At 48.8% G+C, this 16,091-nt stretch overlaps 1 protein-coding gene across 1 annotated transcript in view; it reads right to left on the bottom strand.

Moving 5' to 3' along the window:
* Positions 1-4,116: 4,116 nt before the first annotated feature.
* Positions 4,117-16,091, bottom strand: part of LOC128901530 (butyrophilin subfamily 3 member A1-like) — a 32,356-nt gene continuing 20,381 nt past the window's right edge. The window contains exons 8-18 of the mRNA XM_054183603.1: positions 16,046-16,066; positions 14,155-14,232; positions 13,652-13,681; positions 12,087-12,113; positions 10,300-10,320; positions 9,803-9,823; positions 7,970-7,990; positions 7,472-7,492; positions 6,136-6,156; positions 5,391-5,417; positions 4,117-4,676 (exon numbers count right to left, since the gene is read on the bottom strand). Coding sequence (XP_054039578.1) covers positions 4,117-4,676; positions 5,391-5,417; positions 6,136-6,156; positions 7,472-7,492; positions 7,970-7,990; positions 9,803-9,823; positions 10,300-10,320; positions 12,087-12,113; positions 13,652-13,681; positions 14,155-14,232; positions 16,046-16,066 — 848 coding nt within the window. The remainder of the gene's footprint in view (positions 4,677-5,390; positions 5,418-6,135; positions 6,157-7,471; positions 7,493-7,969; positions 7,991-9,802; positions 9,824-10,299; positions 10,321-12,086; positions 12,114-13,651; positions 13,682-14,154; positions 14,233-16,045; positions 16,067-16,091) is intronic.

The following is a 16,091-nucleotide window of genomic DNA, read 5'->3' as shown; positions in this document are numbered from 1 at the left end:
TGCTGAGGGTACGCTCCACCCCCTCACTGAGAGCTCTAAAAAAGATGTTAAAAAGGACCAGAATGAGTATTGACCCTGTTACGTGAAACGGGGCCAAGCGGTTTTGGGAGAAGATAAACCCCCTTGCGTTCTAACACTCCTCACCGAGGCGGGAGGCCAGGTGCAGCTGGGTTTAAATCCTGAGGGATGCCCAATTCAGCACTATCAGTCCAATCGCGTTTAATATGTATTAAACTACTACGATTTGGATACACTAATAGTGGACTGCACCTTCAGTCTAGTCGTGCTCCTGAACTAGCACGGCCTCTCTGTAGTTTTGGTCGCGTTCAGTGAGAAAGCGAAACGACTAGCTACTTAAACAGTGCAGTTTATTTAAACAACAGATATACAGGTTCTTTAGGATTGCCGGTGATAAATACACTGTCTGCAAAGCACGTGCAAATAAAGATATTGCTAAGTATACAAACGCGCGACAAAATTATAAACGATACAGCCTGGCTATAAATGTAGGGTAGAGATTCTCTAGAGAAATTTCTAAGTCCCCGAGAAAGCGCTCGGTGTAATCGAAGTCTTACCCAAAGGCGTCCCTATGGGGGGGAAGAAAGGCTCAGCCCGTCGACTGATCCCGGAAATCAGCGGTGGAATTCTTCGTGATGGTGTCTTCCCTGACATCCCCCCTCTCTTGGGCTATTTTTATATTATTTTTTATCTTCAAAGTGGAGTTTGAGTGACTTTAGTCATACGTACTTTTATTATGATTAATGTATTCAAGGAGGAGTGTTCACACCTCGGGGGCGGATAGCCTCTGGGATGGAGGTGTGTTTTGGTACATTGTAGTGAGCAAAGTTCGCACAAAGGACAGCATTTCATCAACATTTGACGAAATGTTGGCTCGGGTAGCGTGTAGGCCGCTTATCAGTTCCGTAGTACCATCTCGTCCCCATATCTGCTATTCGTCACAAGGGAAGGCCACGGAACAAGCGCGTTCCGTTCCATCCCTCGTGTAGTTTCGCAAACAACCTTGTACAGGGAATCACAGATGTTGCATTCTTCGCGTGCCAGCTGCGGCTGTATTCTACCTCAGAAGCCTCTTGATTTTATGACTTTCCTTAATGTGTGAACAATGCTGTATTTTTGTATTCTTGGCCAATTTAGTAATTATTCCACAACCCCTGGGCTACACTGCTAGTTTCTGGCCTCCAGCAAGAATTTCTGCCTCTGAGCAGCACCCGCTGGGCCTGGCCATTCAGCCACTTTTCAATCCACCTCACTGCCTGTCATCCAACCAATCTATCTGCATCTTGTCTAGGAGGATCTTATGGCAGACAGTGTCAAAAGCCTTACTGAAGTCCAGGTAGACAATAGCCAGTGAATCGCAGAATCACAGAATGGTTTGGGTTGGAAGGGACCTTAATGATCATCTAGTTCCAACCCCGCTCCCCTGGGCAGGGACACCTCCCACCAGACCAGGCTGCTCAAAGTCTCATCCAGCCTGGCCTTGAACACTTCCAGGGATGGGGCAGCCACACTTCCCTGGGCAACCTGTTCCAGTGCCTCACCACCCTCACAGTAAAGAATTTTTCCCTGACATCCAATCTAAACCTACCCTCTTTCAGTTTGAGGCTGTCACCCCGCGTCCTATCATAACACTCTCTGATAAAGAGCCTTCCTGTAGGCCCCCTTTATGTATTGGAAGGCCACTATAAAGTCTTCTCGGAGCCTTCTCTTCTCCAGGCTGAACAACCACAACTTTCTCAGCCTCTACACCTTTCTTTCTTTGTGTCAGTTGGTTTCAGGAAGGTCACTTCTCTCTTGAGTTCAGAAGAGCCTGCCCTTTAAATCTCAGGGTAAGATTCGGCACAGAGACAAAGAGAACTCCATTTTAGAGAAGGGTTCCATTGCACAAAGCTTGTCCCTAATTCAGAACCGTCTGTATGCCCCATCTGCCAGCCTCATACACATCTTTCAGGTACCGGTGGGAATCTATAGAGCCACTAATCACCTTCATGCTTAAGTGAGATAAATAAATGTGTACACTTACACTTCGGTCTCCAGTACCATTTTAGATGGAGTGTCTTCAAACTGGTCCTGCAGACACTGTGCGGATGGCACTCAACCTGGTGGCTCCCCCAGATGCCTGGTACAGTTATCCCTGAGAAACCTGAGTATCCTCAGTATCCCTGAGTTACCCCCTGTATAGGGTAAGGGGATGAAAACCCACCAGAACCTGCACTCTGAAGAGGTTCACTGAGGTCAGTGGAGCTGGCCACTGTTCCTCTTTCTCATTGACACCAGAGTTACAGTAAACCCGAGTCATTCATCCACTTAAAAAAAAAAAAAATAGAGAAATCAAACAAGAAAAAAAAGCCATGTTTATTTCTACTTAGAATCCTGATTACATGAATAACATGCCAAAATGATTTTAATTGGATTGGTATAATGGCAAAATCTGAAAGAAGAGCAAGCCATGATACATGGTGTAGTGTCTCTGCACTGTAACTTCCCAGCTGCTTATAGAATCATAGTATCATTTAGGTTGGAAAAGACCCTCCAGATTATTAAGTCTAAGCAAAGCTCACTGAGTCCAACTGCACTGCCATCCTTAGCTAGACAGAGAATATCTCCAGGCTGCAACTACCCTGAACCAAAAGTTAAATTGTTTGTTACTCCTTGCAAAAGCCTTTCCAATTAAATCAGCTTTCCTTGACAGTATTTCATATTTATGAGGTTTACCAGAACTTGTAATCCAATGCTTCCTAGCAGTCTCATTGCAGACGTCTTTGGTTCCCTGCTTGCCGTCGTACCCGTGCGTGTCTTCTTTGATCCTGACTGGAAGATTAACTTTCGTAACAGTGAGCATTTATTCCAAGCATGGCTTTTCCATGTCATGAAAGTGGTGGGATTTGAAATGCTTAGTGAGAGAGGTGGTTTCTGGCCACTTTGCCATCACCACCAACCAGGAGCTGAGGCTGAGCACAAGGATTCTCCGGCCTCCTGGCCTATAGTCCTATGTCTGGTGCCTCCTGGGCTGATTATGATATTGCTGGCACGTTGGGATCTGGTGTCCTAGCAGCAGTAGGCCCCAACAGAGATGAAGGGAAAGACATTCTCACTGTGCCAGAGCCTGTTCTGAGAACCATGCAAAAGAGAGTTTGTGTGGGCATTGAACATGACTGTGTTCTTGAGGATGTATGCAAATGTCCTGCTGTCTTGCTTGGTTTCCCTCTCGCAGTCCACGATGGTGTTCACCTTGTATTGCCAGGATCCTGGTTCAGTGCTCAGTGGTGGCTCAATATGGAGAGAAAAGGCATTTGCCTGACAACATGAGTCCAGAAGTGGCAGGACAGGCAGGAGAGTCTGACTGCAAACTAAGTGACATGGAAAGCTCATCTACCTTGAGTTTTACATATCAGTTCTGTTCCTACTCTCAAGAAAGGGGCAGATATTCATGCTCTAAAGATCTTCCTGAACATCCTTCAAACTGCATACCAAAACCAGGAGAATAGGAGTAGATTTGACACCATTTCCAAATTAAAAGGTTTGCTGCAACTCCACAAGCAACACTGATGTCAGCTCAGGCATGTTGCCTCCAGAAGGCACCTGCTTCTTCCAACTGACATACAAGGATCTGTGATGAGTGGTGAACATGCACAAAATGAAGTGGGAGGTATTCTTGGGAAGTGTGGTTTAAACTCATCAGAAAGCTTTCCCATCCAAGAACAGCGATCAACTTTTGCACAAACACGCCATGAATGTTTAGTGGGATCTTCAGTGACTGACAGAAAAAACTCTTTTCATGCTCATGTTGACACCGGATGTAAGCTTCTGTACACAAAACCCACGACTGTTTTCACTTCCTGTGTTGAGGATCCATTCTTTCCGTGAGTGCTTAGAAGAACTGAAGGTCCTCTCTACGCAGTGACTTGTAGCCTGAAGTATAGGTCATCTTCTTCTTGACTGGATCATGGAAGGACTAAAAAGTAATGGAGGAAGCTTCTTAAATGAAAGATCTGTTCAACTTTGATTTGGTGGCAAAAAGCAGGGGTCTGATAAGAGTGCAGTGTAATCTCAGGCTTTGTGTTTCAGTGAGACATTGACCATGCGTTCCCAATTCATTCATTCATCATCATCCAACACTTGCGTTATTCTTAGAGGCTCATCGTCAGGCTTTGTAGTAGCAGGGCCTGTTGAGAAGAAAGGAAAAAACTTCTCTTCCTGGCTGCTGTCACCTCCCATGGTGAAAGTGTACAGAGACGCTTTCTTATGGACGTTGTAAAACGTCATCTTCTTGGCTGAGATGTCCAGGAAGATCCCAACCTTTTGCAGCTTCCCACTCACGCTCAAACGGGTCCAAGGGTCTGTGTAGGCCCAATACTCTCGCCCATCTGCACACCCTATGACCCAAAAGCCATTCTTAGGGGTCAGAGTCACAGTCCCTTTGCGAGTCACGGATTCCCGGGCAATGCCCAAGGCCCAGCTTCTTCTCTTGCCAACATCCACTTGCCAGTAGTGTCTCCCAGATGTGTATCCTTCCTTTGCCAACACAAAAATGTGGGAATCAAATCTTTTCTGATTCCTGGGCACATTTCTGATGGTGCCAGTATCTTTGACTCTCTTCCCGTCGTCTGAGATTTCCAATCTGGGGTGAGCCGTGTCAGCATCGAGCGTGACATCCACTGCAATGATCAAGTCACTCAAGTAGTATAAAACATGGTGGCTACTTTTGTGGAACTTTCTATTATGTGTCCCCTCCCATTGGTTCCCTTGCCATCCCTTGTTCTCCACTCTGATGCATCTGAGGCAATCTCTTGGCCCAGGATACCTCTAGCTTCTGCTCTCCCAAATCTCCCATCTCCCTTGTCTCTCATCTATGGCATGCTGAGAGTGTGGCCGGCACACACCAAATGAAAAGTGACTCAAAGACACCTCCTTGAAGATGTCATGTAGCATCAGGGAGGACTGGAAGGGAGGTGAGCAGAGGGTAACAACCATGCCTTGGCACACACCTCCTCTTTGGGCAAAACCAGAATCACAGAATCTGCTTGCATGTTAGTGTGGGGAGAAATTCCATGGACCAAGTCTGCATGATGCAAATACAGCAGGTGTGTGTATATTCAGCAGGAGAAATGCTCCAAAGGCAACTGGAAATGAGGGTCTCCTTGCTAAAACCTACCCTTTTCTTCTGGGAATCAATAATATTTCTTTAACTCCAAGAAACCCCAAGAGTGACTTGTGAAGTTTCTTGGGCAGCGAATGAATAACAGAAAGAATAAGAAACAATTCTTGCCATTCAGAAGTCATCTGAACCGCGCCTTGTGAAGGAGGAACATGCTTTCCAGAGCTGCATTCAGGCAACAGGAGATGGCATTCAGCACGGGTTCCTTTCTTACCTTTGTGTTGCTGTGTCTGCAGAAATTCTGTAGGAAATGAACAAAGGAGGCATTGAGTGGATTTAACAACAAGACCACGGGTCCAGCAAGATCACACGTGATCTATGATGCTGGCAGATGAGCACACTCTTCTGCAGCAGCATGTCTTTTCTACAGGTCAGAAAGCACATTGCAAGCCTGTCTCATCCTGCAAAGACGAAAAGCCAGTGGGCCACTCAAGTGATGGGTCTCATAGAAATATTTTAAACACACCATGAACACAGAGAGGAAAGAGGACATGGTCCCTTGTAGCAAAGAGAACGGACCACTAAAAAGGCCAAAGACCTCATGTCTGCAGACGTATCTCGCAGCATCTCTCAGTTATCTCTCATAACAAGCATCAGAAGGAAGACACAACTTACTGGTTTCTCCCAGCAGTTGGTCTGTAATGACAAAGGGTTGAGTTATCAAAGACAGAAGCATAAAAATTTTTTCAAAAAGACCTTGAAAAGCATAAATGCTTATCTGCTCTCCCTCAAAAAAGGCCGATGGACACCAAAGGTTCCCTCCCCACCAGCTAAGAGAAAGCAAGCCTTGTGGGTGCTGGTGCCTGGGTTCAGAACAAAGGGAAATGCCAAGTGCACCCAGAGAGGCAGTTTGCAAAGAGATACCACTGGGTACAGACTCCATCTGGGCTCCAGACCCCAAAACCTGCATTCCCACCGTGCACTCTAGAGACAAGCAGCCTTCTCCAGGCAGCACTCACCTATCTTCTCCCATAGTTGTCCTGCAAAGGAAAGAAGGGCAGTTGAAGCCAGAGGAGGATGCATTGCCTGAAGTCCCAGGGAAGGTGTTTGCTAGATTTGGGATCCTCCCGAGAAGTCAAGTGCATTCATGGACTAGAGCAAGTGTGGGCTGAGGTCAAGCCCTGTCCCTGGGAACCTTGAGGGTGCTGGTGCCTCACAGTAGAACAAGGACAACTTGCGAAGGCCACTCAGCTGGACTTAAACTACCTCACACATGGGGATTTCTGTCCACACTGAAAATCATTCTTCCAACCCAGTGGTATTTCTTCCTTCCTTGCCTCCTTCTCTTTGTCATTTTTTCCCTCTTCCCTTATTCCCAATGACCATTTTTCAGGGACAAGCTCTTCACTCAGGTTCCAGACACACCTGAAGGCCTCAGCTGGGTTACACAAATACAAGAACCTGTTTCGGGATTTATTGGAGATCTCCCCAGTTGGGTGGAGGTCCTGCCACCCCTGGCCAGACAGGAGAGGCCATGGGCTCCTTTCTTGTGGCCAAGAGGAGATGAAGGGAACAATCTCCAAGGAGCCTGTACGTCGATAAGGGTATTGCCTAAGAGGATGGTGAGAAGCATGGGTAGGTGGGAGCAGGCTCTTAAGCAGGGAGACAATGCCATGAAATGGAGATGGGGAAGGTGAGGCTAGACATCTGGGGAACATAGCCTTTGGCAAAGGTGGAGTCCTGCTTTTCAGAGGAGCAAGGCACGCACACACTTTGGACAGGCACCTGTGCTGGGAGAAACACAGGCCTTGGAGGTTCCTGGACTGGGTTTACCTGTGCCCAGGTATAACAGCAGGCATTGCTCATAAACATGCCTCATCCAACTCAATGTCAGACTTGCCATCACGCGACCTCACTTCCCACTGCCTTTTCCATGAGCCTGAGAGGGCATGATTATCCATGCACCCACGGACCAAGCCAGATCCCTGGACATCATTCCCTCAGCTCTTGCAAAGCATTCCTTAACGCTACAGGGTCTTCCCCTGCACAACACGGTGGGGTCAGGAAGCTTTCCTGAGCCAAGTCAGTACTTGCAAGACATCTCAGCAGCTGAGTGTGTTCTCAGAAGCATCTGAAAGGAAAGGTCACTTACTCTTTTCTCTCTGCAGTTGCTCTGTAACGACAAAGACCACAAGAAAGAAAGGAAGGACGTTTGGATTTGCCTGGGATGCCCGTCAGAAGAATAGATGCTCCTCTGCCGTCCCTCTGCAGAGGGCCCGTGCACACCAGTGGCTCCCTCTTGCAAGGGCCGTCTCTCTCAGGAAGGTGATTTCTCAGGAAAAAACAAGAACTTACCATTTTCATCCCGGAACTGATCTAGAAAAGGAAAGGCACAGGCATGAGCAGAGATGGACTCTGGGGCTGCTTGGCTATTCTTGGGGAGGGCTCAGACAATGGGCCCTAGTGTTTTCTTCTCCCTTGGAAGGGTATGGCCTGGGTTCATCAGGGACACGCTTCCACAACAGGATACCCCTCTGGCCTGCCTCTCTGGGACCCCACAAGCTTCTTTTGACACTTTGGAGACCCTCTCCAACACACAGCAGTGCTTGGCTTGAAGGACAAGACCACTTACTAAAGCACAGCTCATTCCCCTGTGCATTCCCATTGAAGGTGCCACCTCAGAGCAGTGGTGCCGGATGGTGGACGGAGGGCAAGGGGCCATGAGGGAGGCAAGGAGCAGGCTCTGTTTCAGGCTGGAAGGGAGGAAGCCTGGACCCAGGGACACCGAGTGCTCCCATTTCCCACCCTGCCCTCCACGGACAAGCAGCCTCCCACACCCCAGGCAGCACTCACCTCTCTTCTCCTGAAGTTTTCCTGCAAAGGAAAGGAGAAGGGCAGTTAGAGCCGGAGGGGGATGCATCCCCTGAAGCCCCAGGGAAGGTGTTTGGTGGAGTTGGGATCCCCCTAAGATGTCAAATGTCTTCATGGACTAGTGCAAGTGTGTGCTGAGGCCCAGCCATCCTTGGAAACCTGAGGGTGCTGCTGCCTCACAGCAGAACAAAGACAACTTGCAAAGGCCACCCAGCTCAAATTAAAAGACTTCACACAAGGTGACTTCGGTCCACACTGAAAATGAAATTCCACCACCCCACTGGTATTTCCTGTCTTCCTTCCTTCCTTCCCTCCTTCCCTCCCTCTTTTTCTCATTTCTTCTTTTATTCCCACATTAGCTCTCTTCAAGGGCAAGCCTTTTATGCAGACACCAGCCACAGCTGAAGGCCTCAGTTGGGTTGCCAGAACACAGGCACCTGCTGCCGGGACCCCAGGGACACCACACTTGTGGCCCACATGGAGAGACCCTTTCCCCATGGAAACCAGCATGTCCCTCTTTGAAGGACCTCTCCCTGCAGAATGGCAAGACCCCAGATAGCAAAGACCACTTACTGTTTTCTTCTTCCACCTGGGCTACAAAAGGAAGGAGAAAGGCAGTTAGTAAAGAGACATCGCGTAAGGCTCAGTCCCCAGCTGGGCTCTAGAGCTGGGTGTTTTGCTGGGTCTGCCTTTCCTTTGCCTGCCTTCATGGTTCCTGGGAGGAAAGGCATCTGCAAAAGGGGAATGTGGTGGCATGAGCCCAGCATGGAGCGAAGTGGCTCTGCAGGAGAAAAGCCAACCATGAGCTCTCAGCATCTGCAATGCAAGCTGCTACTTGAGCTTCTAGAAGCATAGACAACTGATGCATGCAGAGGGGCTGTGAGAGCCACACGTGGCATCCAGTGATCATCTGTGGGCTGTCAAGTTCATAAGAGACAAGGAGAGGCTTTAGCATAGAGCTTCCAGCTGCGCGGGAGGCTGGAGGACATGCCATGGCCCCTTGCGGCCATGGGCTCCTTGAGTAGGCCCAAGAGGAGGTGAAGGGAACCATCTGCAAGGAGCCTGTAGCTCCGGGAAGGACATTGCCCAAGACGACGGTGAGAGGCATAGGTAGGGAGGTGTAGGCTCTTTAGCAGGGGGACATCGCCATGAAACGCAGATAGACATATGGGAAACCATGCCCTCTGCAAGGGTGGAGTCCTGCTTTTGAGAGGAGCAAGTCACGCACACACTTTGGACAGGCACTTGTGCTGGGAGAAACACAGGCCTTGGAGGTTCCTGGACTGGGTTTACCTGTGCCCAGGTATAACAGCAGGCATTGCTTGTAAACATGCCTCATCCAACTCAATGTCAGGCTTGCCATCACGCAATCTCTCTTCCCACTGCCTTTTCCATGAGCCTGAGAGGGCACGATTATCCATGCACCCACGGACCAAGCCAGATCCCTGGACATCATTCCCTCAGCTCTTGCAAAGCATTCCTTAACGCTACAGGGTCTTCCCCTGCACAACACGGTGGGGTCAGGAAGCTTTCCTGAGCCAAGTCAGTACTTGCAAGACATCTCAGCAGCTGAGTGTGTTCTCAGAAGCATCTGAAAGGAAAGGTCACTTACTCTTTTCTCTCTGCAGTTGCTCTGTAACGACAAAGACCACAAGAAAGAAAGGAAGGACGTTTGGATTTGCCTGGGATGCCCGTCAGAAGAATAGATGCTCCTCTGCCGTCCCTCTGCAGAGGGCCCGTGCACACCAGTGGCTCCCTCTTGCAAGGGCCGTCTCTCTCAGGAAGGTGATTTCTCAGGAAAAAAGAAGAACTTACCATTTTCATCCCGGAACTGATCTAGAAAAGGAAAGGCACAGGCATGAGCAGAGATGGACTCTGGGGCTGCTTGGCTATTCTTGGGGAGGGCTCAGACAATGGGCCCTAGTGTTTTCTTCTCCCTTGGAAGGGTATGGCCTGGGTTCCTCAGGGACACGCTTCCACAACAGGATACCCCTCTGGCCTGCCTCTCTGGGACCCCACGAGCTTCTTTTGACACTTTGGAGACCCTCTCCAACACACAGCAGTGCTTGGCTTGAAGGACAAGACCACTTACTAAAGCACAGCTCATTCCCCTGTGCATTCCCATTGAAGGTGCCACCTCAGAGCAGTGGTGCCGGATGGTGGACGGAGGGCAAGGGGCCGCGAGGGAGGCAAGGAGCAGGCTCTGTTTCAGGCTGGAAGGGAGGTAGCCTGGACCCAGGGACACTGAGTGCTCCATTTCCCACCCTGCCCTCCATGGACAAGCAGCCTCCCACTCCCCAGGCAGCACTCACCTCTCTTCTCCTGAAGTTTTCCTGCAAAGGAAAGGAGAAGGGCAGTTAGAGCCGGAGGGGGATGCATCCCCTGAAGCCCCAGGGAAGGTGTTTGGTGGAGTTGGGATCCCCCCAAGATGTCAAATGTCTTCATGGACTAGTGCAAGTGTGTGCTGAGGCCCAGCCATCCTTGGCTTGATATTGTTTTCCTTCCTTTCTTTACTTCCTTCCTACTTACCCTATCTCTCTCTCTTCCTTCCTTCCTCCCTCCCTTTCACTTCTTCTCTCTATGTCTTTCCTTCCCTCTTCTCTCCTTCCTACATTAGCTTTCTTCAAGGGCAAGCCTTTTATGCAGCACCAGACACACCTGAATTCCTCACCTTGGTTTCCTGAAAATCTGCAGAAGCTAAAGGGACTCCAAGGACACTGCACTCATGGACTGAAGGGAGTGGACACCTACAAGTGCACGATGCCACTGCGAAGGATGGTACCCACTAACAAAGGGTATTTCTTCCCCACGTGAGTTACTGTTGAGATCACTGTGTCCTTATTTTGGAAACTTTCTTGGTGCCAGAGACAAGCAGCAGAGCAATGGGAGGTTCCATGGACACTCATCAGAGCTAAAGAGATCTTACAGAAGGGGTTCAACCAACAAAGCCTACTTCTTACCTTTTGATGTATTTGGCTCACCTTGTTGAAAGGCTCTGGGGAGTTGGACAGGAATGGAATGGAGATGTGGAAGCTCATGGGACAGGTTCTTTAACAGGGAGGACTTGCCAGGAAATGCAGCTTGACAGGGTTAAGATTAGCCACCAGTCTGGGGGACTAACAGTGTAATACTTTCCATGTTCTCAAAGTACCATAGCATCTCTGAATGAAGTCTCCGGGACTCTCAATGAGATGCCTTTCTTCCCAAAGTGTCCCATTCCCCATGTCTTCTAGCTATCACAGATCACCTTTTTATCCCCATTTTGGTAAATCCTACCAATGATCTTAATATATCTCATTTGCATAAATAAATGCCCTGTGCTCCCACAAAAAAAGATGGGCAGGGTGATAGCTCTTTATAGATATCCCCCCCCATATTTAAGAATACTTATGGAGGGGTGATTTGTAAGGAGAACTGATCACTTACCTTCATCAAAAAGGGGGTGCCCTGTAAAATAAAAGGCATTTAAAAATATCGATTGTTGTGACCTTAAATTATAATATAAGTAAGCTTAGCTATCACCTAGGGAGAACTTGGCCAATTTAGGAGGTGCAGCAGAGTCTTCTCAATCCCAGCCTGCACCTAGATGGGCTCTGGGCACTCACACAGCTCCCTTCCCCACAACTGCTATTACAGTGCCCATGTGGCCGTTACTTCCCAATGTCTACAGGTTTATGGCTGTTTGCACTCTCTGGCCTGATGCCCCACCACCCTTGTGGTTCTCCTGCCTAGAGGGACAAAGTCAATGGCAGGATGGTGGACGAAGACACATGACATTCACATAAGCTGGGAACTAGCATGGTTCAGCTAGAGTGATTCTGCTGCGTGAAAAGCACCAGCCTTGAGGAAGAACTATGTGAGAGCCAAGTAGTTTCACACTGACTCTGGCCATGTAAAAAATGTCCAGCAGCGTACTTGGGAACAGCAGAGTGGCATCTTTCCCATCTAAAGCTCACTGCCGTCTATGTTTAAATATTTTAAATGGTTTTTTCCTTTTTACCTGCAGCAGGTTTGACCTGCAGTCAGAATAAGTTTTACGTGTCAACCTTTGCCTTTTGTTTCTTTGACACGTTTTTAACATTTTTTTAGCATATATTACCTTCTTCCAACCTTTGTACGGGGTCATCTGGAAGGGAGAACAAAGCAGAACAGATCAGAAATAATGATTCCATTTTCTGAGGCTGCTCTCACAAAAGCCTAATTGTCAAAAGCTAAATTGAGGATTCTTTAAATTCAGAAGAAACTTTTGCTGTTCACAGCATAGACCTGGGGCTGTGTGCTGGAGGGAATTTATGCCAAGCTTGTGTCTTCTCTGGTACAAACAAAAAAGTGTAGGTGTTTTATAATGTAGCCAGTCAAACAAAAGTGGTGGTTTTCTAAACTTAGTGAGGAAGCTTGTGAAAAAGGAGACATGTCAAAGGCAAGAGCAAGCAATGTCAGAGCCCATCCTCTGGCTCCTATCATGGGTTCCTTGCATATTGCTCTTTGCCTCCAGCTTGTGTCCCAGAAGGGCACAAGGCTGCTGTCAGCCCTTTGTCATGCCTACCATGGGTGGCTTTGATGTTGAGGGCATGGGCCTAGCTGACTATGGCTAATCACTGAATTCTTGTTTGATATGAAGGAACTAAGAATTACAAGGGGATTCCATTAATATCTTACCTTTCTTTTTCTGTTTAGAGATACTCCAGTGTACTGCCAAGGTCAAGATGATGTTTAAGACTGCCAGAACTGTTAGTGAAATGGATGGCGAGGACCAACCTGCATTTTTTTCAGAATAATTGTATTTAGTATTTCATGGAAGTAGAATTAAGTGGATGATCCAGCCTCTTAGGTGGCTCAACAGAACATCACTTTTGGAATGTGCTCATGAATTACTGTCTTTATAACAAAGGACCCCACGAATCATGTGACTACAGGCATATACAGCATTTCTGATTCAGAAAATGGCACAGATCAAAGGAAGAACCATTTTATGAGCTTTGTTTTGGTTTCTAAGATAAATGCTGAAAACATAGCAGTGGAAAGCATATTTCATGCAAAGCTTTCTAAAGAAGAAAAAGGACTCAGAAGTGAAAGAGATGAAGGATTCGTGATCAACCTCTTCACTGGGGAACCAGAGGTGCTTTGAGAGTGGCAGAATTAGACTTGGGTTGGTAAGCTTCTCTACCCAATGACCTACGGTAGAGTTTAAAGTGTATATTTAAATAGAGAGAGATATACACATATATATGTATGTGTGTATATATGTGGAAAAGTATGGGAATGTGCTGGAAAGGGGAGGTATCCCTGCATCCCTTCTCTTCCCCAGCAGAGGTGCTCACTTCAAGGGAGGCAGGATAGAATGGGACAAAGGAAAGCCCAACAAGGCCTGGTCACAGCACAGTGCTCACCCAAAGACTGAGTCGATCCCCCACCAGAGAATCCCAAGGCTAGCCTTTCTTAGGTGCCCTGGGAGCCTCCTCTCACCCTGTCTAGACTCTATGCAGCATCCAGAAATGCCACACTAGTAGAAAATAGCCTGCCCAAGGTACTGGAGGTACCAGAGGGACCTCTGCAATGGGTGAATCAAGCAAGAGCTCACCCTTTATCTCCCTCCCCAAGCAAGGCCTGGACTGCTAGCACAGTGAGCCAGACATGACAAATAAACATTAAGCATGGATTTACCTTTCAAAAAGTTGCAGTTAACTTCTGAAGCTACAAAAGAAGAGGAAGATGAGTGAGGGGAAACAGGATTCACAGATGTGCCACTTGGTCATTAGGCCCTGACATCACTTGTGCTCTGCCACTGCCTTCCTCACTGCCACTTCATCGGGGAGGAGAGGAAATGGTCAAGAGCCGTGGTACTGACCGAGGTGATCCTAAACCTACAGCCCATTATGAATTCATAGGGAGCTGATAAGACACCAGGATGGGGGCCCAAGCACGTGCAGGGGACATCTTAAGAAAACGGACAGAAACCCCAACCCCAGATTCTGATGGAAAACCACGACTCATCCTACCAGACCCTTCCCTTGGGTCTGGGCCGTGTCCATGACACTTCTGAATGGAGAGTTTCACCATGGTGGGGGGAGAAGTACTCAGGTGATAGAAGACACCTCATCAGAAGTAGGAGGCCTGGAAAACCATGCCAGTTAGTCTTCATGGTCTTCAAAGGAGTTGTCTCTTACCTTGTTTATCCATGTTGCTCTGCTGTCCTGTTACCCCTTTAACAAAAGCATTGTTTGTTAGACCATTTTCCTTCTTTGCTTGCAGGTAGGGAAAAAGAGGTCCCTGAGCACCTGAAAGTTGAGCTGCATGACTGGATCAGAGCCAGGATTGCTCCTTTCATGGTGACATGCATCCCCTGAAGCCCCAGGGAAGGTGTTTGGTGGAGTTGGGATCCCCCCAAGATGTCAGATGTCTTCATGGACTAGTGCAAGTGTGTGCTGAGGCCCAGCCATCCTTGGAAACCTGAGGGTGCTGGTGCCTCACAGCAGAACAAAGACAACTTGCAAAGGCCACCCAGCTCAAATTAAAAGACTTCACACAAGGTGACTTCGGTCCACACTGAAAATGAAATTCCACCACCCCACTGGTATTTCCTGTCTTCCTTCCTTCCTTCCCTCCTTCCCTCCCTCTTTTTCTCATTTCTTCTTTTATTCCCACATTAGCTCTCTTCAAGGGCAAGCCTTTTATGCAGACACCAGCCACAGCTGAAGGCCTCAGTTGGGTTGCCAGAACACAGGCACCTGCTGCCGGGACCCCAAGGACACCACACTTGTGGCCCACATGGAGAGACCCTTTCCCCATGGAAACCAGCATGTCCCTCTTTGAAGGACCTCTCCCTGCAGAATGGCAAGACCCCAGATAGCAAAGACCACTTACTGTTTTCTTCTTCCACCTGGGCTACAAAAGGAAGGAGAAAGGCAGGTAGTAAAGAGACATTGCGTAAGGCTCAGTCCCCAGCTGGGCTCTAGAGCTGGGTGTTTCGCTGGGTCTGCCTTTCCTTTGCCTGCCTTCATGGTTCCTGGGAGGAAAGGCATCTGCAAAAGGGGAATGTGGTGGCATGAGCCCAGCATGGAGCGAAGTGGTTCTGCAGGAGAAAAGCCAACCATGAGCTCTCAGCATCTGCAATGCAAGCTGCTACTTGAGCTTCTAGAAGCATGGCCAACTGATGCATGCAGAGGGGCTGTGAGAGCCACACGTGGCATCCAGTGATCATCTGTGGGCTGTCGAGTTCACAAGAGATAAGGAGAGGCTTTAGCATAGAGCTTCCCAGCTGCGCGGGAGGCTGGAGGACATGCCATGCCCCCTCGCGGCCATGGGCTCCTTGAGTAGGCCCAAGAGGAGGTGAAGGGAACCATCTGCAAGGAGCCTGTAGCTCCAGAAAGGACATTGCCCAAGACGACGGTGAGAGGCATAGGTAGGGATAGCAGGGGGACATCGCCATGAAATGCAGATAGACATATGGGAAACCATGCCCTCTGCAAGGGTGGAGTCCTGCTTTTGAGAGGAGCAAGGCACGGACGCACTTTGGACAGGCACCTGTGCTGGGAGAAACAGAGGCCTTGGAGGTTCCTGGACTGGGTTTGCGTGTGCCCAGCTATAACAGCAGGCATTGCTCGTAAACATGCCTCATCCAACTCAATGTCAGACTTGCCATCACGCGACCTCTCTTCCCACTGCCTTTTCCATGAACCTGAGAGGGCACGATTATCCATGCACCCATGGACCAAGCCATATCCCTGGACATCATACCCCTCTGGCCTGCCTCTCTGGGACCCCACGAGCTTCTTTTGACACTTTGGAGACCCTCTCCAGCACACAGCAGTGCTTGGCTTGAAGGACAAGACCACTTACTAATAAAGCACAGCTCATTCCTCTGTGCATTCCCATTGAAGGTGCCACCTCAGAGCGGTGGTGCCGGATGGTGGATGGAGGGCAAGGGGCCATGAGGGAGGCAAGGAGCAGGCTCTGTTTCAGGCTGGAAGGGAGGAAGCCTGGACCCAGGGACACCGAGTGCTCCCATTTCCCACCCTGCCCTCCATGGCAGCCTCCCACACCCCAGGCAGCACTCACCTCTCTTCTCCTGAAGTTTTCCTGCAAAGGAAAGGAGAAGGGCAGT

This window comes from Rissa tridactyla, chromosome 26, assembly GCF_028500815.1.
Source record: "Rissa tridactyla isolate bRisTri1 chromosome 26, bRisTri1.patW.cur.20221130, whole genome shotgun sequence".
Lineage (NCBI taxonomy): Eukaryota > Metazoa > Chordata > Aves > Charadriiformes > Laridae > Rissa > Rissa tridactyla.
The sequence above is the reverse complement of the archived record's forward strand: the minus strand, read 5'-3'. Positions and strand labels throughout refer to the sequence as shown.